At 39.7% G+C, this 26542-nt stretch overlaps 1 protein-coding gene across 2 annotated transcripts in view; it reads right to left on the bottom strand.

Annotated features, from left to right (window-relative positions):
• DLG2 (discs large MAGUK scaffold protein 2) overlaps positions 1-26542 on the bottom strand; it is a 780826-nt gene that overhangs the window by 147646 nt on the left and 606638 nt on the right. For both annotated transcript variants that reach the window (XM_032595102.1, XM_032595101.1), the window contains one exon: positions 3229-3343. In XM_032595102.1, the coding sequence (XP_032450993.1) occupies positions 3229-3343 (115 nt within the window). The remainder of the gene's footprint in view (positions 1-3228; positions 3344-26542) is intronic.

Below are 26542 nucleotides of genomic sequence, written 5' to 3'. Positions count from 1 at the left end.
GCACTTCAGGCACCTTACACAAAAGATTCAAAGAAGGAAAATAATTACAAGTAGATTGGAAAATAGAGAGGCTTGGCTCAAGTTTAAAACACCGCCTGGCTCAGATGTGCTAGTTCCCCCACCCTCCTTTCGACACTTTCAGGCAAACAAATTGCTATCACCTGGGAGGATTATTTCCAGTAAGGGAATGAGGCCAGCTTGTGCACTATCCTGAGAAGACGCAGCCTCTCGGACACACCCACGGCTGGGCTACGTTTGGTAGTGTGAGTGTGTGTGTGTGTGTGTGTGTGTGTGTGTGTGTGTATGTGTCTGTGTATATAGGGAAGAGGAGGTGACTTCCAAGGGGAAGGATGGTTTTGTGGTGCAGACAAATATCCTACGAGTCAGCTAAATTGTTTATTACAGAACAAAGGCTGCTAGCTTTCTGGTTTAGGTTTTGGCCTCATGGAAAAATACCAATAAAACTAAAGAAATCCCGTATGTTCTGTAGCGCCATTTCTCCTGTGTAAAAACTCCAAAGAGGTTTATGTTGGAGTTTCACCTCTCGGCTAACCTATTCCTTAATCTAAGAGTCTGGTGCTGTGTTGCCAGAAGCAGTTCGGGAATCATAGCTCAAGTGCATTCGACAACTGATACCAGAGAAGCTAGGCCCCTGGGAGGTGGAGTGAGAAGGGAGGTAGAAGATCCAACTATGCCGCTAAAGAGCTGTGGCAGATCTCTTCCCTTCTCGGGCCTCAGTTTCCTCTTCTGCAAATTAAACAGTGGACTTGATGATAACTAAGATTCCTTCCAGCCCTAGACTTACTTAAAGCTAAGCAGAATAATATTCCAAGCTGTCATTCTCAGATTAAAGAGACATGCTCATCTTCTGGTATTTATATAATTAGAGAAATCCTGCTACTAATGTATTTTGAGAGAGCAACTAGTTGACTTTCTAAAATAAGTACAACCAACTGGCACTGGCCCTATTCAAGCACTCTAGATAAAGCAAGCATCGCTATGAAAATCCCATAGCCAAATTTGGTGCAACCCACCCCCCTCAAAAAAAAAAAAAAAAAGGTACAAAGGTACAAAGTTGCTGGATCATTTTTAGTAAGAATTCCCTTTAAGTCTTGCTAGTTCATTCCATTTGGTTGCCTTTTTGTTGCTGTTATTGGGGTGGGGGTGTCAGTTTTATCACATCACGTGAGAACAAGGCCGGGGGGTCTTGTAAGTTCATTCCTTCTGATTTTACTCTATGGCCCCTATCTCTTCCAATTTTATGCCTCCAAGAGTCATTCAGACGCTAAGGTCAGCCCTCTTGGTACTGAATAAGTATTAATAATTATACCTTTGGAAACCAAAAACCATATTTGTACAGTAGAGAGATCATTTGGAGAATTTCCCATGAAGTGTCAGCTATTTTTGAGCGTCATTTAAGAGAGGTTCCTCCTTTCAATACGACTTCCACCTATTAGAATGTTAACAAGATAACATTCCTTATTACCTTAAGTCTTCATCTCTTTTGTATGCCATACTTTTATTTATCATTTTAGAGCATAAAAGTTTGGGTCAGATTAATACTATTTCAAATAGGTCTATTAGTTTTATATTATATCACTATATCACTTCATTTAATTTTCCTAATCTTCCACAATTCAAAAGACTAAACTATTACCAATATATTTTCAGCAAAGTTCTTCTGGTACATTAACATTTTTATGCATTCTATTTTTTAACAAGGTACCAATAATATGGTAATTTTTCCTTCCAGTGTGATTCTATATAACCATTTCATTTGCATTAACTGATTTATTTCTATCCTATTAACTCAATTGGCTTTTCCCAACATGCTACCCAAGACTAAAACATTTCAAGATTTAAAAATATTTTGTATTATAAGGACCAGCAATATAAAGCAAATAAGGAAAAAAGAAAGTCACTTCCCAGCACATCTGTGACTTTACTACAAGACATGTTCCAGGGTGATTCTTAATAGTTCCTGTCGCAGATTACACTTCACATAATCTTGTGAAATTCAGTTAGTCAAATTTGGAACACTAACTGCCTGTGTTTTGTTTCATCATGTTTTTATTTTAAATCTCAGGGCTTCTGAAGTATTGGAACTCCCTGGAATGAGGAGGGACTTTATGCTTGTCCCAGTGGCCAGCAAATCAAGGCCGTTGAGAACCTGCCACCTTTTGGAATCCTGCTCCTTTCTTGGCCCTGCAGTGCCTACCTGATATACTTAAAAGATAACCTCATAGCCAAAGTGGAATCAAGAGAACAAGTCAATTCACGTACATAATTTAGTATCCATAATACACACTTCATGCTAGGAAAAGACAGTGAAATTTCAGGTGAGGAGGATATGACCTTGGATGGGAGTCAGACCAGATTGTGGGGCTGAGTAGGGTGAGGAGAATGCAGTGAAGATGGGCACATAGATTCATTCTAACAATTTATTAGATATCACTTCCCCCCTTTGGTTGTTAATACTTAACATTATTTTAAAAAGAACAGTCAGCACTAATGAAGTATGTTTTGGAAGGAACATAGGGGGCCTGCACTAAGAAGTACATGTGATAGTTCAGTGATGGTGGATCTTTCTCAAGAATTAACTACAGTGATGAAAGACTGGAAGGCATTTCAAGTTCAATTAGTCATTTTTTATCTGGTAAATTAATGAGTTTTGTCAGGGCATGGAACAACTTTTGTAGCTGAGAAACGACTACTCACAAGATACCATGGAAGAAAATCTTTCCACCGAAACTTGTTGGAAGAAGCATATAAATCTTTAACAGAGTGCTTTTGATTTCCAATCAATACACCAAAGTTCATACAATATATATCAAGCTGGTCAAAAGGTGATATAAGAATTTTTCTTCCTATACAAATGGTAAGAAAATGTTCAAGGCTTTGGTCCATATATTCAATTTAAGATTAAGATTATCAGGAATGAAAATGTTTCTTCTCATTATTCTTACTGCAACCTGTGCTAAGAACTTGACCGTAGACCATAACATTCTCAAAGAATAACATGTTAAAAGCAAGGCTTTTAACTAATTTGACATAATAACATTTCAAAAATTTCTTCAAAGTGGTTAAACTTAAGGTCTCACAGTGGTGTATTGATGAGCATGGGTTAATAAGAACATGTGTTCCGTTCCTACAAGGTGTTGTCTTTATCTCCCCAAGCTGGATTGCACGCAAAGTGCAGATCACAGTAAGAAATGCTCCGTTGCCTACCTGACATAGAGGGAGCGTTTCTGATTGGTTCGCAGGGACCCGGACCCGGAACTCATGCTGTGGTTCATCATCTGCTCTCGTAGGTCATGGATTTTGGCCTCAAATCGAGCGTAATCTGGGAATGGAAACAAAGATGGTAGATTTGGTCCTGTGCCTTCAGAAAAGTAGATATGGTGCACAGCCAAGGCAGCTACTTGCCCCTGATATTGGTCCTTTGCCAAGCATCAGGGAGATGCACAACTCAAAGCAGTGAATACAGAGGGATCACTTGTTTAGTATTATTTATTTGCAGACATTTACACGAAGAAAAGGATAAATCAGTGACTTCCCAAAATGTAACTAGAAAACATACTGCCATCAAATTCCCAACATGTGAAAAGTCCTGGGGGAGGAGGTATGTGCGGTTATAAATGGGCAACACAGGGCATTCTTGTGGTGATGAAATGTGCTGTCTTGACTGTGGTAATGGATACAGGTAACTGCACATGTGAAACAATGACATACAACTAACTACACTCACATATATTCACATGAATGAGTACAAATAAAACTGGGAAAAGCAGAATTAGATTGATGGATTACATCATTGTCAATGTCCTGTTTATGATAATGTGCTATAGTTTTACAAAATGTTGCCATTGGGCAAAACTATGAGTAAAAGGTGTATGGATCTTCCTGTATTATTTCTTACAATTGCATGTAACACAATAATTATCTTAAAATAAAAACTTTACTTTAAAAAAGAGGGCACCCCCCCCCACCACCAAAACCCAAACCAAACAAACAAAAAAACAAGATCCACAAATAAAACAAGGATTCAAGGAATTATCAATGTTATTGGGAGGGGAGGTTGAGTCTACAGTTAACTTTCAGCTTGATAGACCAGAGAATCAAGTGTTTGGTGATGAGTTGTGTAAAAAATTGCCTTTTAATTTGACTAAGTTTTTTTCTGCTATAGGTCGCTAGAAACTGATCATTTGGGGCATACCTCAATTTTGCCCTATAATCTTAATAGAAAAAGTCCATATATCAAACTTCATCCAATTCTAAGATACATAATATAGTTAAATCAGTTTCTAGGAGACTGACATTAGAAATCGGGGTAGAGGACAGTCTTGTTTTAAATATATTTTAGAAACTTTCAAACATATGGGTCTAAAAAAAATCAAGAAAATATAGTTACATATCATACTATTTCTTCGTATGAAAAATATTTTTCCCATATGTCAGTCCAATAAAAATAAAGATAGCACAAATAGGTTTTAAGATACTTATTAACACAATCAGCATGTAAAAAGTAAAAGCTTTTGAAGTTTTGATATTCCTAATCACAATTTGTTCTAGTATCTCCTTGGCACACAGTATCTTGCTTTAGTGAAATCCAATAGGTGAAAAGGCCAATTTACTCATGAGATAAATGTGAAAATGCTAGTTCAAATTATAAATGGTTCTTTTAATTAGAAAGAAATTCATCATAAAGTATTTCCTTAGTACATTTCAAAAAACAATTTGATTTTCAATTTAATTTATTCATAACTTTTCATAAAAACAAGAATGACTAAATGAACATAGTAAAAGATGATCTACTTACAGTGTTTCAACTTCTTTATAATAAAAGTTCCACAAAATTAAATTTAAATTCAATTTACTGACTATTGGTTATTATGGGGTGGGATTTCACAAAAGAAAAGACTTGACCTTGGTTTCCAATGATAAATAGATAACTGGATAATGACCTTTGAATGTTAAATATTTTTAAAGTTTAGTACTCCAAAGATAAAACCATAAAAGTTGACTGGAAATTTCTGGTGCTTAAGCAAAGTCTTGTGTTATCTAGATTTGGAAGGCTTCCTCTTCAAAACTTAGCTTTAAATGATTAAATCCTAAATGATTAAATAAGCAGAACCCATACTTAACCTAAAATCTATTGATCATAATTTATGATATTTATTTCATTCCTTTTTGACAGAGAGAGAAAACATGCATTTATAACCGTTGCTATGACACTGTATGCAGATTGAAATCATTTGGGGTGAGTCACGTTTTCTTGCCATTGTAAGAGTTGATTAGTATTTATTGCCATCACATGGCAGATGCTGTGCTTAGTACTTCATGGGCATTATTTCTTCCTTAAATCGAAAAATGAAGTTCATGAATGTTGTAAAAATGTGGAGTATACAGAAAAACAATAAAAACTGAGAGGACATCTGGCTCTTCTTCCCTCCCCACCTTCTTTCTTCCCTCTCACTGCTGTCCTTCACTACAGCTTATTCTGGAGATACGTATTATGTCCTGGACTTGCACAGGCATTTATCAGCTTATTTCAATATATACACACACATATCCCCACATACATATGAGATCATAAATATATATTATGCTAATACCTTTTTCTCCCTTTTTAACTGTGTAACTTGGATCTTTTCCTGGCTTCTCCCAAATACATAAATATACATATATTTTTAAAGTTTATTTTTATTTATTTATTTTGAGAGAGAAAGTGAGGGAGAGGGAGAAAGTGCGGGGGAGGGGCAGAGAGAGAGAGGGAGAGAGAAAATCCCAAGCAAGCTCCATACTGTCAGCGCGGAGCCCGATGTGGGGTCGGATCTCATGAACCGTGAGATCATGACCTGGACGCCTAATCCACTGAGCCACCCAGGCACCCCTAAATATATTTCTTAATACACCTAATTGCATCACATGATTAAGATTGTAATTTATTTAACAGTTGCTACATCATAAGATAGTTAGGCCCATCCGGCTTTTTGCTGTTATAAACAGGATCTCAGTCTAACGTGAGCACATTTATGGCAGGTTAATAGAGCGCTGTAGTGCAAGTACTGGTCAAAGCTTTGCACAGACGTCAGATAGCCCGCATTAGCATTTCTCAGAGAAGAATGTAATGTGGCCTGGGACACCAAGCAGGATTTTTTAGCGTCCTCTGATCATGCTCCACACCATCACTTTGTAAATATCAGGCATCGCCCCCAAGAACCACTAAATTCCCCATCTGCTTCCAGGACTCCCTCCCCACAACTTTTATGACTTCACTCCTGTGATAAAATCCTAAAATCCCACCTCTGCTCCCCCACTTAAGCATCTTAATTGAGTGCCAGTCCCTGACCCCATTTGGCCACGTTGCTACTTTCTTGTACTTACCACACCAATTTGCAGTTATTTATGCAGTTGCCCATCTTCCCCATTAGACTCAGCTCTCTGAGAACAGAAGCCACAACTCACTCCCCGTGGAGTTCCCTGTTCCTAACACGGTGTCCAGTATGCATGAGGTATTTAATAACAGGGGTTCAATAAACATTTTCTGAGCGAACCATGAATGAGGACGTGAGCAGAATCATTAAATGAGTTCAGTTATAGAATGCCTACAGGTACTGAAATTGCCTCTTTTCAATTTTAAGGTTTTTTAATGAAGAAAGACAACATGCTTCTCCTGTGGGACTTCTTTTTTCAAGGCTAGTCTATCTAATTTCAAGGCTTTATTTCTGTCTAATTACTGCCACTCCCAAATCCCACTAATGTTTTTGTTGTCCAGGAATCTCTGTGCTCTTCCCATCTCAGGCATGTCACATGTTGGAAATACCTCCCTGATACTTAACCTATATCTGATCAGCACTTTGGAAGTCTCTTCTGGATGCCACACTTTATATGTCACAACAGGCTACTTGCTTTCATAGTAAACTGTGTTCTCCTTATTGTATGGCTCATTAGATCCCCCAAATGTTTTCTGCCTTGCTTTTGAAATGTTTGTTTTACACCATATTCTATAGTGTTTGTACTCCCTGCTGTGGATGGGAAAGTGCTGTGCTGTACTATATTGAATTTGTCTTAATTGGAATACATCCTGCCCCCAACTTTTTCACTTTGACAGTTGTGTTAATCACAAATCCTATGTTCCAAAGTGCTTACCCATCTCTTCGCGCCTTTCTATTTTCATTTTATTATTATTTTTTCAAGTAGGTTCCACACCCAATGTGAGGCTTGAACTCATTCATGACCCTGAGATCAAGAGTTGTATACTCCAACAACTTGGCCAGCCAGGTGCCCCTTTTCTCTCCTTTTTAGAAAATAAAACTTGTGGCGCCTGGGTGGCTCAGTTGGTTAAGTGTCTCTTTTTTTTTTTTTAACGTTTTATTTATTTTTGAGACAGGGAGAGACAGAGCATGAACAGGGGAGGGTCAGAGAAAGGCAGACACAGAATCTGAAACAGGCTCCAGGCTCTGAGCTCTCAGCACATAGCCCGACGCGGGGCTCGAACTCACTGACCGCAAGATCATGACCTGAGCCGAAGTCGGCCACTTAACCTACTGAGCCACCCAGGAGCCCCTAAGTGTCTGACTTTTGATTTTGGCTCAGATCATGATCTCGCGGTTTGTGCCCTGCATCAGGCTCTGCGCTGACAGTGTGGAGCCTGGTTGGGATTCTCTCTCCCTCCTCTCTGCCCCTCTCCTGCTTGCACGTTCTCTCTCAGTAAATAAATAAACATTAAAAAAAGGGGCTCCTGAGTGGCTCAGTTGGTTAAGCGTCCGACTTGAACTCAGGTCATGATCTCACAGTTAATGAGTTCGAGCCCCATGTCGGGCTCTGTGCTGACAACTGAGAGCCTGGAGCCTGCTTCAGATTCTGTGTCTCGTTCTCTCTCCCCCCGCCCCCCCCCCGACCCCCCTCATGCTCTGTCTCTCTCTCTCTCTCTCTCTCCCACCAAAAATAAATAAAAACAAAAAAAATTAAAAACATTAAAAAAATTAAAAAAAAAGAAAATGTAAATGCAAGTAATTTCACTAGAGCAGAAGCAATAAGATCTGGATTTATAAATATGTATGTGTGTGTGAGAGACAGACAGACATAGAAGAGGAGTGATGTCTCTAGCTTCTCAAAGATGAGTGAGCTTATGGTTAGAAGTGCTCTAGAAATAAACAAGAAAGCAGGTACGTAAACTCTATGTTTTATAATAGTACTGAAAATCTCACTTTTCAACAAAACAGAAATCTAACACTACCACACCATTTAATCTTAATCTTTATATCATCTAAAGGGGAATTCATGTTTCCTGAGCACCTGCAATGGGCTAGCATCTGTGCTGCAGAATGCAAATATTCTATTATTTCTCCCAACAAAGCTCTGAGGTAGGTATACCGTTTTAGAGATGAGGCAACAGGTTCAGGGAGGTAAACTAACTTCGCCAAAGTCACTGAGTCAACCTTGCATCTCTGTGAGTCCAACTTGTTTCCATTGTATCGTAACATCTATTATAACACCATAATTCTCCTTTAGAACCTAAGGCATCCTCATTTCTCTACTTCTCTCACTTGACATCTTGCTCTCCTTCTTCTCATATACTGTACTGATTATGTGCATGCTGAACTTCTTTATTGCAGTACAAATGCCTTAGAGGGTGGGGATGCTTCACCCATCTCTCATCCCCAAACCTCAGGGCCTATTATTCCTTCTTTCCTAGACTCAGGACTGTGCCAGATGTTTGGCATATAGTTTTTTTTAAATTATTTTTAATGTTTTTGTATTTATTTGTGTGGTGTGTGTGTGTGTGTGTGTGTGTGAGCGAGAGAGAGAGACAGAGAGACAGAGAGAGAGAGAGAGAAAGCATGAGCAGGAGAGGGTTAGAGAGGGAGACACAGAATCCGAAGCAGACTCCAGCCTCTGAGCTGTCAGCACAGAGCCTGAGGTGGGGCTCGATCCCACAAACTGTGATGTGAGATCATGACCTGAATGCCAAGAGTCAGGCACTTAAATGACTGAGCCATCCAGGCGCATCAACGAGTTATCTATTTTGTGCTTCTTGGGTTTGTGTGTGTGTGTGTGTGTGTGTGTGTGTGTGTGTGTGTGTGTGTAACAAGAAGCAAACCACTGAAAACCAACTTCGAGGCAAATGTTTTAGAGGAGTTTCAAGAAACATTACTTCCAGTTAGTTCTTTCTCTCCATTACGTATGATGAACCAATTAAAAAAAAAATCCCCTTTGGTGGGCATCTAAATCCACTTGTTCCTGACTAGACACATTCACACTGGGACTGTGTCCCTTGCTTTCACTTGGTTGGACATGATGGGTGATAACAGTAAACAAGGTACAAAATGTGGTTATACAGACAGGGTCAGAATCCTGGCTCTGCCACTTACTAGTTGTGTACCACTATGAAAGTTATTAACCTTTCTGGGCTCAATTTCCTCATGAGTAGAATGGGAACAAGAATTGTTTCTACTTCAACATGTGTTGGGAAGGTTACAAGAGAGCAGATGGACTTCAAGGGTTGGCTCTTGGTAATGACTAGTAATCCCCCCTGTTAATTTTCACATGTAATTCAACACCTATTCTTGTTCATTGCTTGCAAAAGTCATAACCCCCCTCTATAACAAGTAGAAAGGAAACCTGTGTCTACTCCTAGAGCCCCCTTATTATAGCCTCACTCTGCCTATTATCAGTTTCTTGAGTTTGAACTACTGATGGACACTTGGATGGAGAAAGGCAAGGGTGTGAACACCAGATACTACACAGGAGAAGAGGCTCTGCTATACACTGTCTTCTTCTGCAATTTGTCAAGAGTGAATGAGGAGACCCAGAATGCAAATCCACTCTATCATTGACACTGGAAAGGAGGCATTGCCTCTGTGAGGGGGCTTGTGTTGTTTAATGCAGTAGGATTAATCCGAACTGATTAAAGCTGCCCAGCTGTTCACATTTGCAAGGCTCAGATGGCTAGCCTGTGTCATAGAGATGGAAACGATGAGCTCAGTGGGTTAGACTACAGCATGAAGTTCTGGGCATATCCTTCTCCAAGTGAATTGGTGAGGAGGGCCCTCCTCTGCAGTTATAACCTCATGCTGCTGACTCACAGTTGTGTTATCAGAGGAAGCAGTGAGCAGAGGGTAGGGGAGTTAAGAACTCTGGGTTAGGAGGCCAGCTTTAAATCTTAAGCCTGTCACTTGCTACTTTTGATTTTGGCTACCCATGCTACCCATGGGACCTTGGGTAGTTTCTGAACCTCAGTTTGTTCATCTGCAAAATTGTGATATTCCTCTCAAAAAGTGGTCTTGAGAATCAAAATGAGATCTGACATGAAGCACTTTGCAAATATAAAATAGTTGTTGCTGTTATTACCATGGTGGCTCCCGTCAGAATAAAGGCATATGTAGTCCTTACTGGCACTAAGGACAGTAGCATCCTATTCCTACTTGCTCATTATGGACATTGCACAGCTTTAACAACAACTGGTGAAATCATTGGCTGTAAGTGGGGTTCTGCATATCTAAGCGACACAGGCTGCTTTCCCGCTGAGTTACCATTTCCTCACCACAGGAAAAGTAGTTTGAAGAGGCCACCTACTGCATGCCTAAGAAGTGATGCTTTTAATAGACAAACCTGAGTTAGAAGCTCTTAGTGGTTCATAAGCTAAGGAATTTCAAGCTTTGGGGCACCTTCCAACGGGCTGGGGCAAACGTCAATGGTGTATAGTCTACTGGGGTCACAATATTGTTTACCTGGACATGACCCTCTTTGTCACCAGGGTCCAGAAAGGGTGTATGGGAAAGATGCAAGAAGAATAGTTTACATCAATTTTTAGCACGACATCTAATCACTGCTCAAGGGATGAGGTAACTTTGAGCAATTATAAAAGCTTCCATTTCTTTGGGGGAAACATCCTTCTTTCATTTATTCAGCAAACATTTCTTCAGGGTTTATTACATGCCAGGCACAATGCTAATTGCTAGGGACACCAAATTCACTGGAAAGACCTTTGCCTCAAGGGGCTCACAGGCTGATGCTTTGCTGCCTTTAATTTTCTGGTTTCTTGCTGTGAATAGAAAAAAGAGCATTTTCCATTTAAATATCTGCCCCTTGTGAGTGGTATCAAGTACTTTCCATATGGTAATGGGATATCTCCGTGGTGGGAAGAAGCCAACACAGCCAGACCTGTGTTACAATGGAGAAACTGAGGCAGGTTAAATTTTTGTGAAAGTCTATATGGTTTCTGGTGGAGGGAGAAGAGCAGAAAGGGTCTTAAAGTAGTGCCCTGGGATATCTTTGCTGGATTTGAGTCTTGGCTCTGGGTGATGTTGGGAAAATTCCTAACCCTCTCAGAGATAATGATTTCCTCATACGTTGAGTGGGGAAGTCATCTCTGCCCCTATAAGATGTTGTCCTGAATATCTAATATGGCATAATTCATTTTTATCATTGTAAGCAGTATTGATTTTTAAAAGAGCCATCAATTAATAACAATAATAGCACTCTTTTTTTTTTTGGAGAGGGTGGATACAAGACTCATTCTGATGTCACAAGCTGAAACTTATGGGTAGAAGGAGGAAGATGTGAGCCTCATAATCACTGTAATCTGATAAATAAAGTATTTAAAGCAAGAAACACTAAATACATTACTGCATTCTCCATACTAGGCTCTTAACAAAATAACATATATATGAGGGTCAGGGATAGATGACAGGTTATATATATCTCAAGTCTAAGAAGCAATCCTTTGTCAAAATTCTTCTATATGATAGAAAAATAACCATATTTATTTGGAGCTCAGAAAATAATCAACTGTTCCCATTTCACCACCTCTTCTTTTCTTAGTTGCCTTGGGATTTCAGAGCCAGACAGGCACAGAAAAGTTCCTGCCATGTTATAGTAGGCTTTAAAGGTGCCTTAGAGCTTCTTTACTCTGACTACTTTTCAAGTTGCCATGCTGGGAAGGGTGCTGTTTTTATGGACTATTTTAGAAGACTGGTTTTCTTTCCGTATATACATCAGAATGCCCACCTGCCTTTAAGAGTGCTGACCTCTGGCCACTGGAATTTACTAGCCCTTTACTTCAACCCCTTACTTAACTTATCTTACAGGCTGCCACCTGTGTTAAAGCGATGACATGGAATTTTCCACTGCTAAACATTTACAGATGTCATTTGGCTTACTTCTGACCCAAGCTACTGTGCTAATGTATACATGTGCATGCATGTGTGTGTGTGTGTGTGTGACATACACAGAGACATGCAGAGAAATGGAGAGCAACAGAAAGAGATAAACAGATTAAAAACTGAATTCACTAGAATCGAAAGGTAATCGGGAATCCTAGACAATAGGGTAGGTCTGCTATGTTTCCTGCATTCCACAAAAGAAGGGGATGTATATACCAATCTCTTGTACATCTCTAGCACTGAGCATTAAGAACTCAGTTGTGGACACCATGAGGGCATGACATTGTCATATTTTTTTTCTGTATCTCTAAAACCTAAAACAGAGTTTGACACATAGTTATCAGTTAATAAATCCTAATGTAAATGTTTGTTGAATTGGGTGAGTTAAACAAAAATTTCAGGGAAAGAAAATTGATACTTTAATTGGCCAATTCTACTATGGAGTAGATCAAACCTTTTAGAATAATTTTTAATAACATGTTGAATTAAGGTATGTTGTCTCTCTTTGTCTCTATCTCTCTCAGCAGAATTGGGATCATTTGTTTTGACTTGAACAGTTTTCTATGCAACTTGGCTGGAGACCCTTCAAAGAGGTTTCAGCCAAATGCTTAGGAATACTTTAATGTGGAAAATGAAGTTAGTTTTATAGGCAAACGACAGTCTGAATCCCTAACCAGCTATTTCACACAATAGGCACACAACTCTGAAAATTAGATACATCAAATTTCAATTTGGCTTCATGCAAGCTTTGTTTTATAGATTCACAAAGGCAGAATTTTTTTTAATTATCAGGATTATTGCAAAACAGAGTCAGCAAAGAAACTTTTTGAATTTGGCAAAGCCACTGTCTTCCAGCAATTGACAATAGCCTGATGTAATGTTATTCTTTAAAAAACGATAAAGCAAATATGATTCAACTTTGATTCCTAAGTTTACTACTGACTCTCAATATGGATTTTGTGCAAGTTATTCAGCCTGGGGAAGATTTGTTTTTCTCATCTGTACAATAGTATAACAGTACATACCTTATCAGATCGTTTGAAGATTAAATGCAATGGCATTTGTGAATAGTATACTCAGTGCAGGAATGGAGTAGAATGTTCAATAAATGAAAAAGAAAAAAGACTAAGACCTCTTGAAGCTTTATGTTCCTCATTTACAAAATGGGGATGATATTAATATATCACAAGTTTGTTGTAAGCATCAAGTGAAGAAACAAATATAAACATGTTTGATAAACTGAATAGCCTAGTATGAAGTGATAAGAGAAACAATTCATATAATATAGTCCTTTTTAAAATCCCAATGTCTAGAAGAATATTTCCCTGGTACCTGCAATTTGTCGCAAAAGCTGTGGAATTTGATTTCTATCTTGTTTATGGAAATAAAGCCACATAAGGCATTGTGCGTGAGAGAGGTAACATGAAACTCTGTGGGGAAAATGGAAACTGCTGATATCATTAGGACCTAGCTGCCAATGGTGATTCTCTAAAGATTTTGCTGGTAGGTTGGGTGAAAGGCTCAGAGCTGGGAGGCACAGGCTGTAGTTTAATTGGTGTGATTCGTAGCTAATGATGCATCAGAAGAAGGATCAAGGCACTATGCCTTCTAATTTAAGGCACAGTGCTTGAGACTACATTCAACTAGATAAGAAAGCCTTCCTTGGCAGATACAAATATTAAATCTTTGCTGGATTTGTCTTGTTCCTTTTTTTGTATTAAAATCGTGGAACTAGAAGCTAAAATAATAATGTTCAAGCTTCCTGTGTTCTTCTGCAATAATGATCAGTTAGATCTTGCCCAATGAAAGGGTGATATTTTTGCCTAATTATAGCCCAGGGCAGAGAAAGGAGATAAAGCAGTCTGGCTCTAGAGGTAAGCAGGTTGGCAGTCCCCTTGGGTGTGACTGAAGTGGTACAAATATCTTTCTTGCTTCTACAACATTCCTATCATATTTATCCTTGAATAGTGTTTTGAAAAGTATGTTTACGTATTATCTCAGAGGACAACCCACTATTCCTGGGAAAACAGAAGCACAATGGGAAGAGCACTTCCCACCGAGGCTCAGAGAAGCTTGGCAATTTGCCCAAGGTCACACAGCAGAACTGGGACTTGAATCCATATCTTACAGTCCTGGCCTCATCCAGTGCTTTTTTCACTACACCTCTATAGGTGACTGCTAGTCCTTCTTCTGCTCCAGACATGTTACAAGCTGTCTCAGACTGGCTTGTTCACCCTTAGCAACCACTTAACAACCAACTTCTGCTACAACTATAGAGTCATCTCTTTAGTGAATTCTTATTTATTTTTTATTAATATAATTTATTGTCCAGATGGCTAACATACAGTGTATACAGTGTGCTCTTGGTTTTGGGGGTAGATTCCCATGATTCTATAAGGCAGGTACGTAAGATCAAAATGAAAAGGCTTTGTTTGGTCTTCCCCTACAGGCTTCCCAAATGAAAACTGCTCAATTTATCATGAGTGTGATTCTGGATTTAAGACTCCGAATCAACTGGAAACTATGGCTCAGACAACAATGATAACAGACTGGACACTTATCATGGTTGTGGGGTGGGAGGGCAGGAGATGCTCAGGAGAGACAGCAATCAGCCCTATTCTGCCACTCTTGACTCTGCAACAGTCTGATTCAGGGATTCCTCGCAGGGCCACACCACAGCAGAGAAAAATAAGGCAGAGGGTGGGAGAATTTCATAAATCTAAACTTGTAGAACAGACTGTGGGGGGGTTGTGTCCTTAAAAGTATGCCTTTCTTACTTTCTTGTTGTTAAAATGTCCTTTTTATACTTAAAAGGCCTGACAACCAAATGTAATGTATAGTGTTTGTTTGTATCCTGATTAGGAGAAAGACATTTTTAAGCCATTATAGATTACATATTAGATCATAAAAAGAATTACATTTTTTATTCTGTTGGGTGTGATAATATAGCATTGTGGTAATATAAAAAAATGTTCTCTCCTTTTTCTTTATAGCTTCTGCATACTGAAGGGATTGAAAAGAGATAATGTTGGGATTAGTTTTAAAATACAGAAAAGAAAATATTTTAAGTGACATATGAAGTAAATCTGCAAGTCTAGGCCACCATTGAATCTGTGTGATAAGTACACAAGCATCTTTTGTATAATTCTATTTTTGTATATGTTTGAAAGTGTTCACAACAGAAATATTTTAACTGGATATTTGAAAAGTTTAAAAATACTAATTTGATGAAGTTAAAAAGCTTGTATTATTATGTCAGTTCTGTGAGAGGACGTGGCTCCTCCTGGCCCCTCCACCTGGGTATGTCATCTATCACTTAGTCCTGGTTTTCTTGTAGTAAAATAGATATAGGACACCTATGCCTAGCATCATTTTGAGATTTAATCTGGGTAAGAGCCATGAAAGTGCTATGCTGCTCAAATGCATCTGTTCAATCAGCAGACATTTCCTTGAGCAATGACCATGGCAGGGCTCTGTGATGGACACCACTGATAAGATGATTAAAAAGTAGTCCCTGCCCACAAGGACTTTCCATTACTACTAGCAAAGGTGTATGCAAATTTCCCCAGTGATGACTATTCCAGAACTATCTCAAGCTTCTAGTTAGAAGACTATCTACAATTTTTAATAAAGGCAAGTGGCCCCTGTTTAACTCACTAGCTCATCTCTTTCTTAATGTCCCCTTTTTTTTGGCTCCTTCAGATTCTAGCTTTGGTTATTTTTTCAGTTTCACTCTCTGGCAAAACATCATTGGTGCTGTCCTGCCTGTCTCAAATACCTTTCCCATCAGTCTTCATCTGGCTTCTCTTTCTTCCATTTTGTCTTCAACATCACTTCCTCAGACAGCTCCCTGAACTATGACAGATCCTTCCCTCAAATGCAACTGGTATTATTTCTCCTTTGCAACACTCCACATTATATGAAACTCCTTAATTGTCTATAACTACTCGTTTATTGCTTGTGAGGTACAGAGGAGATGCTTGAGAAATGTTTGGATACTGACAGAGTAGAGTGGCTGATGTGAGGTACTCACATCCTGATGAAAAAGTGATGGAGCCATTTTGAAAATGTTGAGACTTTGATCAATATGCTCTATTCCTCCATGGATCTCCCACTAAAATAGTTTTAATTTTCCAATTGAAATAAAGGGAAGAATCACCAGAGATATGGATTAAGATAATTATTTCTGCTTCAGTTCTTTCTCATCATAATTATATTTTTTAATCCTAGCACCATCTAGGTAGATTCTCTCCAATCCTAAGATTACATTTTACTCCTTGAGATGCTATATGTTTTCCTGTTTATCATCTTAATATTGCCAAGTATTTTATGGCATGCAACCAAAAGAAAAAAAGCACATAATGGGAAATTACCCACCCCCAAACACACAAACAGGAGCTGAATAAAATTTCTTCAGCAAGATTTATGGTAGCAATCTCATGCTCACTTTAGCTATTTTCATGGCTCAGATAGAAGTTATTTTGCTTATTTCACTATTTTTTAATATAAAATTATTCCTTTGATTTTTGGCAAAAGATCCATGAGGAAGTGTAGAACTTGCTAGGTGTACATGAATTTGGAATGGTCATTTAATTAAGGACAAAGTGTAACCCCATACTGTCCTCTACACAGTTATTGCTAAGAAATTAGAACTCTAAAACAAAGATAGTTTGGAACCACTGAGGGACTTCTAAGGGATCTATTATGTTTGTTGCTTAGTCAGTAGCATACTGATGAAGAGACTAAACAGTGCTGGTCGAGAGATCAGAAACCTGGAGGCCATTTAGGGTATCCTTCAATGGTCCAGGGGAGAGATTATAAGGACAGGGTTGGGGGGGGGGGGGGGGGGTGAGGGGGGGATGGAGACGAAGAGCAGGCAAACATTTGGAAGGTGTAAAGAAGAGACTTTGCTGATTAACTCAGTGTCACATATGAGAATGAGAGTGGAAATGTCCAGGGCTCCCTCAGGTTTCCATCTTGGGCAACAGGCTGAGAATAGAAAAAGAAGTGCCACTGAGGGGGGCAAAGGAAATGATGGAGCCCATGTTGGGACTGAATTTGAAGAAACATGATTACAGCCCAGTGTTCTTGTGCCAGACTCCCTTAATTCCAGGACCTGGGAGTATGAAGAGATACCTCTTTCACAACTGACACAATCTATAAATAAGATACTCTCTGGGCCCGTAGAACTGTTCTAGATGAAGCTGCACTGCATCTAAACCCGTGTTAGATGGGGCCGTGTGAAAGACACACTCACCTGATCATTCTAGCCTCTAGATCCAGGGGAAAATGAGGGAATAATAAAAGTAAGTAACCATTAAAATTGACTTTTATGCACAAATAAAAATGAACTATGGGGAAAATTGATCCTTGTGGAACAGAATCAGGCAAATTTATCTTCCCTCTTGATTAATAATTTAAGAAGAAATCCCAAGCATGCTGCCTCTGGAGATGTAGGAGTAGCTCTTATAATTAGACTCGAATCTGAACCATGAGGGTGAGGATCAGAAAGCTGACTCAGAGCCTGGTGTCAATTATTTGCAGCTTGCACAACGAAAGGCTAAAAATTTGGAAGATGTAGGATGAGTGAAGCCCAATTCTGGGGGCTGTTTTAGCACAGTCCCATAAGTTCTTTCAATTATTATTGCTGCCAAATTTATTCTCCATCTCCTTTAGTCCAGGCCTGGAAAATATCTGTGGGACTTGCTTTGGGAGGGGATGTGTGCTTCCAAGTCAAGAGCCAGAAATCAATGCACTCCAACAATTTTCCTCCTTATTTAAACTCAACCAGAGCTGGTTTCTATGGATCAATCCAAGGAATTGCCCTTTTTAATACAACCTAGTTACATTTGCCCTATTTTTGAATGAATTAATGGACCCACAAAAATTCACCAAGCTCTCTCTGCCCAACAGAAAACAGCAACACACCAGTAGGTTTTCAGTTGGCCCATTCTGGATTCATCAGGATGCAAGAGGGGTGAAAAGAAAGCCTTTCACACAGAAGCCCATTTTAAACAGGAGTTCAATAATCTGCCCACATGGATTAGTTTCTTTACCATTTTGAGATGTTATCTAACATCCATCATCTATCTATCTATCTATCTATCTATCTATCTATCTATCTATCTATCATCTATTTCAGATTTATCTCCTAAAACTATATAGAACAAATGCTCTCCCCCTATTTAACTCTTCAGATATGGATAGAAATGAAGGAAGGGAAGGAAAAGAAGGGAGGGGGTGGGGGAAGGAGAGAGGGAGGAAAGGAGGAAGGGAGGAAGGCAAGACAGAAAGTGCTTATTTTCCCTGGTCATCTTGTCTTTACGTAACATACCCCTCCCCTCTCACATTCTTCAGTTGTTCCTCCTAGGACAGTTTCTGGACCTTTCTGCTAGTCTCTGCTCTCCTCTTTCACATTGTTCATCATCAATTTTATTTTTGTATTATTTATCTCATCCTACCCAGCTGCTGGTGGCTCAGCCTCTCCTAACTCATTTCTGGCTCCTTCATTCCCAGAACTGTGTGTCTGGCTGGCTCACAAAGCACATAAGAAATTTTGACCATGTACACATATGCGTGTGTGAATGGACCAAGCCAGGTTCTGACTTCTCAGGACATTCTTGGCTTTCTCAGTGCTTTTCCTACAGGAGGGTCTCCCTAGAAATGAACATGCTACTCCAGGTGTGATCTAATACATTTATGTGTCCAAAAGCTCTTTTTTCTCTAAAGATTCCCTTTTAACTGCTTCCTATACCTTGGAAGATGTTTCATGGATATCTCGTTTCCTTAGGAACATCAACTATAGGTATTTTCAAGTTTTTTTCTCTTCCTTGTATTCTTTTTGGATTCTCATCATTCTTTTTGATTCTATTTTGTTTTAAGGAGGTCTTGATATGCTTGGTGATTCTTGTTTGTAAATCCAAATTAAGATGAGGCACAAAAATGTTGATTGAAAGCTCTGTGTGTGGGGGGCGGGTGGGGTGGGGCAGGTATTGAGGACCAGGGGTCATCATTATCTAGTGATCAACTTGGGAACATATTTATTTTTGAGATACCAAAATATCAGGACCTGGAGGTCTCTATGCTTAGGCCATTTCAGTTTCCCCAAAACCACTGAAAATCTTTTCTTTCAGGTTAAAAGCCTGGTTGTTGAGTTCCAGAAGTGAAGGAAAGAAAGAGGCCTGGGGGCAGTGGTGGGGAGAGGTGCCTCATCATTCACTACATACTTTCCCTATTATCCCTGTTCTCTGTGCAGCATCTTACCCCCTGTCTCCCACCCCAATCCACATCTGATGCTTCAAACTCAAGAGATTTTCTGGGTCACTTTCTAAAGAAGAAATATCCATTTGCTGGGGGTCCTGGTTGGCCAGTAGAAAAGGGGATCTGGATCTCCAATAAGTTCCTTATAAGACTTCTGAACACTATTTACATTTTCAGTCTTTCTCTACATCCCATTCTTCCCTAAATCCTTCCAGGTTCTGTATCTCTCTTTGGCTTCGTAGCCCTTTTAAAAATAAACCAAGCCAAACCAAAACAACCTAGTCTCCCACCTGTGTAGAAAAAAAATCCCAGTTCTTCTGTACTGTGTGTTTCTTCCCTGTGAGGTCCCTTTACTACTCACATGACTACCACACTCACACAGAGCACTATATTCACAACACTTCTGCTCACCTAATGTGTGGAGGTTTCTTCTAACACCAACAAGCAATTCTCAGACACTAGCAGGGTATCTGTAAACTCAACCCAATTCTGACACTATCTATCTGGAGCTAGCATCAGATTCAGTCCTACAAGACTGCCCTCCACCATTTCAGATGCCAGTTGTAAGCCCAGGTTGTCACCTGTGCTTCTGACCAATCAGCTTTAGATCTGAGGTTCCAATGTCCCCCCTCCTCAGGTTCCATTAATTTGCTAGAGTGGCTCACAGAACTCAGAAAAACATTTTATTTACTTTTACCAGTTAATTATAAAATGATATGGTAAAGGTTATAATAGAACATCCAGGTGGAAGAGATGAGTAGGGCAAGGTGTGTGGGAAAGGGTGCAGAGCTTCCGTGACTTGTCCAGATGGATCATTCTGTCAGCACTTCTATGTGTTCCCTAGCCTGGAAGTTCTCAAAGCCCCATCCTGTGGGGATTTTTATGAAGGCTTCATCATGTAGTCATGATTGATCATTAACTCCATTTTCAGCCCTTCACCTTTCTCAAGAGAATGGGGGGCAGGGCTGAAGATTCCAAGCTTCTAATCATGACTTGACTTTTTTAGTGATTAGCTTTCATCCAGGAGCCCACCCAGAGTCACCTTATTAGAACAAAAGATACTCCTATCACCCAGGAAATTACAAGAGTTTCAGGAGCTCTGTGTCAGCAACAGAGTTCAACAACTAATATTAGAACAAAAGATGCTCCTAGCGTTCTTATCACTTAGGAAATTACAAGGGTTTTAAGAGCTCTGTGCCAGGAAATAGGAGCTGAAACCAATATACATATATTTTCTATCATCTCACATCCCTGTAGATACTTGGGTTTATGCTTTTTCAGATCTGCTAAGTCATTTTTCGCTCACTGGTGAATATTTACTGCTTTCAAAATTTTGTTCCTATTTCCTACATGTGTTATTTTGTAATCTTATAGATTTTCACCTGTTTAAATTCCTTTATTGTTACTTTGGTGGAGTTTTGGAAGGGAACGGGGATATATGCAGGTATTCAAGCTGTCACATTTAATTAGGAAGCTCACAATTTACATTCAACTCTATGAAATTTAATCCTGGTGCTTTCTTGCCATCAGTCTATCTTGTTAAAATCTTATGGACCTCAACTCTGTCATTATTACATGTTCTGTATCTCCAGACCTTGCGACATCTGCAAAAAGTACAGGAGACCACAAGAGAAGATAAGCTAGGATTCATCTATTTTCTTATCTTTCACTCAGTTGTTACTAAGGTTTTTCTATATTTCCAGGTTGATACAGGATTATTACATGAGTCCATCTACCCATTCATTTAAAACACGTGCTGGGGATAGAAATAAAGGTTTAAGCAATCTCATCCCTGTCTTCAAAGAACTCACTGTTTATTAGGGGATATGGTCAAGAAAATAGACAATACAAATAGGTTTCTCACAGACATAAACAGGGAGCTGTATCAATGCAGAAGAGAGGTACCTAACCCAGCTTGAGAAGAAGTACAAAGGGCATGGGGTTGAGAGGAGGCAACATTGAGGATTAATCTTAGAGGATGAGGAAGCACTGGGCAGGCAAAGAAGACTAGGTGTAGGGCTGGCAGAGGGCAGATCAAAGCAAGGGGAGCAGCTGTGTAAGGGCAAAAGATCATGCCTCTTCTGCCTCTGAAGATTTTCTGCCTCTGAGAAATTTCTGTCAGTCAATAGAAAGTGCAGGACAAAGGGGGTTGAGTCATCTTTTGATGGGGTAACTTGATGTCAGCGTCCTTCCAGGAGAAAATGGAAAGCAGCCTACTTATAATGAGCTCTTTAGCTTTTGAATTATCAGGTAAAACCAAGGTATCAGCAACCATTGGCAGAGTGAGAAACTTGCTAATAGACCCCCTGCATTAGTGGGAAGGGATAAAAGAGCTTTGAAAGTATAAAAGCACTACAGGAATATACAGGATTATTATTATTACTACACATTGCCAACCACCACCATACCCAGCCCTGAGGCATCCTCTACAACTTATAAAATGAAGCATCTTCTCTGTGGATTGTAGCAATGGCCCTTTCCTGGCTTAGATATTATACTATAGTTATGAAAGATATTAACACTGGTGGGGGGGTTAAGGATGAACAGGACTTCCCTGTGTACTTCTGTGCAACTTCATTTACAACTATTAAAAGTTAAAGGCAAGGTAGGAGGAGGAGGGGGAAGAGGAGGAGGGGGAGGAGGAGGAGGAGGTGACGTGGGGATGAGAGGCTTTTCAAGGCCAAAGATGGGAGGCTCTATTTTGTCTGCATCTGTACTCAGGGCTCTAATGAACTGAACTCAGTGTACTGCTTCAGGCTACTAGGAAATTAAAATTCAATTTGAATGTTGTTGTGAGCCTGGCAAAAGGGTAGATTAGAGGCCTGGCACAACTCGGAGGCTCAGTGGAAGGAGGCTGAGTGGGGAACATAAAACATCAGCCTTCAAGCATGGTAACCATGGTAACAATTTTTAAATGTATTTTGCATAGTAAGCATTTGATTCAAATCTACTGGGAAGAGAGGTGTTTTCTCTTGCTGGACATTCTAACTTCTAGTTCTGCTATCTGGCTCTAACATGAGTGAATACACATCCCACCACCCCCAGTTTCTCCCAGGTTCTATGTGCTCCTAGTGCTGGAAGGTGAATGGTAAAAAATTCTAAGGTATGGTCAGGAAAGCAGTCTTGAAGTCATACACAATGAATAATGCCATCACTAATGACTCAGGGATGGAATAAGAACTTTTCTCATGAAAGGATCTGGATATTTGGACAAAACTAAAGAGACTGAGGCAAGAATAGCCAGCACAAACTTATTTAGCAATAACTAAATAAACTTATTTAGCAGTCTTGGTTTTTCTGAGATTCAGTTTATGTATTGGTCATTTTCTCTCATACCCAATTTCTACATTTCTCCTGCTCTCTTTTATATCAACAGGGCTGATTCCATGCAAATCACATTTCCTAGTCTCTCTTGAAAAATGACTTCCAGCTACGTTCTGTCAATGGGAGACACTGATAGGAGATGGGAAGGTGGCAGGAAAGGACAGGCGAGGATATTTCTCTCTTCAGGTAGCATTTCAGGCACGTCTGTTTTCCTTCATGATTTCTATAGATGTTATTTAATTTTCATGTCTCCATTAGCATAGACTTGAAGGTTTCTCAGTGTGATATTGTTCTGGCTTTCTTTGGTCAGAACAGAGAAGAGTCTTCTGACTTCATTCAAACATGTTAGGGGTTTGCTGAAAAACACATTATTTGGCCCAGTGTTCTTGATTTTGTTAAGGGAGACAGACCTGGACAAGAGTAAGTTAGCACTGCCATTCTAATGACCACTCAATAAATGCTCTCAATAGACAGCACCAGTGCAAGAAGTTTTGACTATAATGCTCTCAGGAGCCTGAAAATAGCCACCCCCCCCCCCAAGGTATCCACATACTAATCCACAGAACCTGTGAATGTTAGCTTATATGGCAAAAAGGACTTTGAAGGGGTGACTGTGTTAAGGATATTGAGATGGGGAGATTATCCTGGATTGTTCTAGGGAGCCCTAAGTGTAAATCATAAGGGTCCATACAATAGGTAGGCAGGATGGTCAAAGGAGGAAGTAGGAGATGAGACAATGGAAGCAAGAGTTGGAGTGATGTGAAAAAGGAGTCACAAACCAAAGAATGTAGGTGCCTTCAGAAGCTAGAGAAGGACATGGATTTCCAGTAGACACAGCAGAGGGAACCAGTCCTGCTGGCACCTTGGCTTCAGCCTAGTATAATTGATTTCAGACTTCTGGCCTCCAGAACTATAAGAGAATAAATCCATATTGTTTTAAGCCACTAAGTTTGTGGTAATTTGTTATAGAAGCAATAGGAAACTAATACAATGCCCTATATATAAACAGATACCTCTTGCTTTAAAAAACCACGATGAGATACCACCTCATACTGGTAAGAATGGTTAAAATTAACAACTCAGGAAACGACAGATGTTGGCGAGAATGTGGAGAAAGAGGAACCCTTTGGCACTGTTGGTGGGAATGCAAACTGGTACAACCACTCGGGAGAACAATATGGAGGTTCCTCAAAAATTAAAAATAGAACTACCCTATGACCCAGCAATTGAACTACTAGGAGTTTATCCAGAGGATACAAAAATGCTTATTTGAAGGGGCCCATGCACCCCAATGTTTATAGCAGCACTATCAGCAATAGCCAAATTATGGAAAGAGCCCAAATGTCCATTGACTAAATAATGGATAAGGAAGATGTGGTGTGTGTGTATACACACACAAACACACACACACACACACACACACACACACACACACACACACTGGAATACTACTCAGTGATGAAAAAGAATGAAATCTTGCCATTTGCAACAAGGTGGATAGAAGTAGAGGGTATTATGCTAAGTGAAATAAGTTAGAGAAAGATATATTATTTCGCTCATATATGGAATTTAAGAAACTCAACAGATGAACAGAGGGGAAGGGAAGGAAAAATAAGATAAAAAGGGAGGCAAACCATAAGAGACTCGAGCTTCTGGAGGGGAGGTAGGTGGGGGATGGGTTAAATGGGTGATGGGCATTAAGGAGGGCACTTTTCGGGGTGAACACTGGGTATCATATGTAAGAGATGAATCACTGGGTTCTACTCCTGAAGTCAAGACTACAGAGTATGTTAACTAACTTGAATATAAATAAAAGTTAAAAAAAAATTCCACATCTAGGCTACCATCAAAATCCATAATGAATTCTGGCCTGCTATAGAATAACCTTTTAGGGAAATATGCAAAATTGCCTTGCCTCAGATATCACAGGAGATGTTGTGATGTACCTCTCAGACCCTCTTCAACACTGAGCACTTACTCCTCTAGTGGCTCACAGATGAAAAAAGTAGCATCCTCCTGAGTCACTCCTCCTCCTGGGGGTAGCCTGCATGTTTTGACTGGTCCACGAAGGGGTGTGAAGGGCCAGCCCCTTTATGCCCACTCAAGACAACTCTAGAAGGCCATTTTTGGCCTTAGAAGTCTTTTGAAATTGCATCAGCACCCAACTTTTCCTTCTGCCCAATTCTACTCTCTTCCCCTGCATTTTGATTCTGAAGCACTCCTCAGTAAATTTCCCATCTGCCAATCTCCACCTGAGTCTGCATTTTCAGGAACCCAATCAGAAAAGGGATTTATCTATATTTAGTCAAAAGTACTACCTACTTGCTTAATTTCTCTTTGTATCTGCTGATAATGATCAACCCACTCTCCTATAATACATCACACTAAGAACCAACATGTGAGAATGCAAGATCCTGTCAAAAGAGAATATGACCATTCATAAACTTGTCCTCAGCTGAGGCCTTAGGTGCAGTGTGAGGAAGAAAGCTGCAAGAAAGGGGTGAACGCCAGAGTGTCAAGGAGTTACGTAAGGAAGAGAGCTGTGCTATTGTTCACTGTGTATTTAATTCTTATTAAGCCCTTTGAGATAGATGTCATCATCTCCATGTTATGGGTGAGGAATCTGAGGCTCAAGGAGGTTAGCCGATCTAGCTGGAGAACTGAAGAATCCAGGATTGTTCAAATACAGTGACCATGTCTTTCCATGCTATCGGGAGTAAGAAGTCTTCTGGGAGAATATGGGAGATGGTATGAAGTGCGCTTCTCTATTAACTGTGGGAAAGGTCACTATTAAGGGAGGTCTGGGACAGGTGAGGACATTGCTGCTGAAAACATAGGACAAAGCATCCCTCTGATTCTATGACAATCACTTGGGGTTTAAACTTCTCCTTCTACATGTTCCCACCCTCCCGGGCTTTCTCTTTTCTCAAATCTGCAAGAAGTTTTCCCACCTCAGTGCTTCTGCTCAGGTACAGTCCATCTACCTGGAACGCCTTTCTTCTAGTTCCATCCCTCCTTCCAGGTCCAGCTTAAATGTGATCTCCTCTTTCTTTGATCACCTCCAACAGAAGCCATCTCTCCTGCCTCCAAATGTCTGCATTTAATGTCTATATTACTTCTGTAAGAGTTATCACATCAGACTCCCGGTGTTGTAGTTACTTATGTATGAATCATATTTTCAGCACTGAACTGAAAACTGAAGGGGCTGGTTTATACGTACTTGCACCTCAAAGAATCAGTATAAAATCATTTGCTGCAATATGTATTTGTTGTCTAAACTACTTTAGAAATGCTGGGTTGCTCACACTTCTGTTCCTTTTAATAGGTAAATGGTCTGTCTCATCATGCATCTTTTATCCTTATCTGCATGGCAAACTCCTTCTTTCTTTAAAATTCTAGAATATGTCCCCTTTAATAGTAAGTATTCTCTGAACTTGCCCTCTTAAATGGAATTAATCAGCCCCCTCTTCATCTGACTTTATATCTCATGCAAAGGTTCATTGTTGTGTTTATGACACTGTTATGCTTGTTTGCATATCTGCTTAATCTGCTTCCTGGGCTAGTGTAAAACTCCATGAAAGAAGGCATTATGCCTTATTTAACCCTGTGTACTCAGCCCTTACGGCAATACCTAGCATGTGATAGGTGTTCAGTAATTATCAATTGAATTAAATAAGAACAACCGAATCTCAGAAAGAATGCCAGATGTATATACTTACTGCCAGGGTGACCAGAAGCATATTACTCAGCCTCTCTGAGTTGGAAATAATGCCACTCATAATTACCAG

This window comes from Lynx canadensis, chromosome D1 (assembly GCF_007474595.2).
Source record: "Lynx canadensis isolate LIC74 chromosome D1, mLynCan4.pri.v2, whole genome shotgun sequence".
Classification (NCBI taxonomy): Eukaryota; Metazoa; Chordata; class Mammalia; order Carnivora; family Felidae; genus Lynx; species Lynx canadensis.
This window is presented reverse-complemented; position numbering and strand designations above follow the sequence as displayed.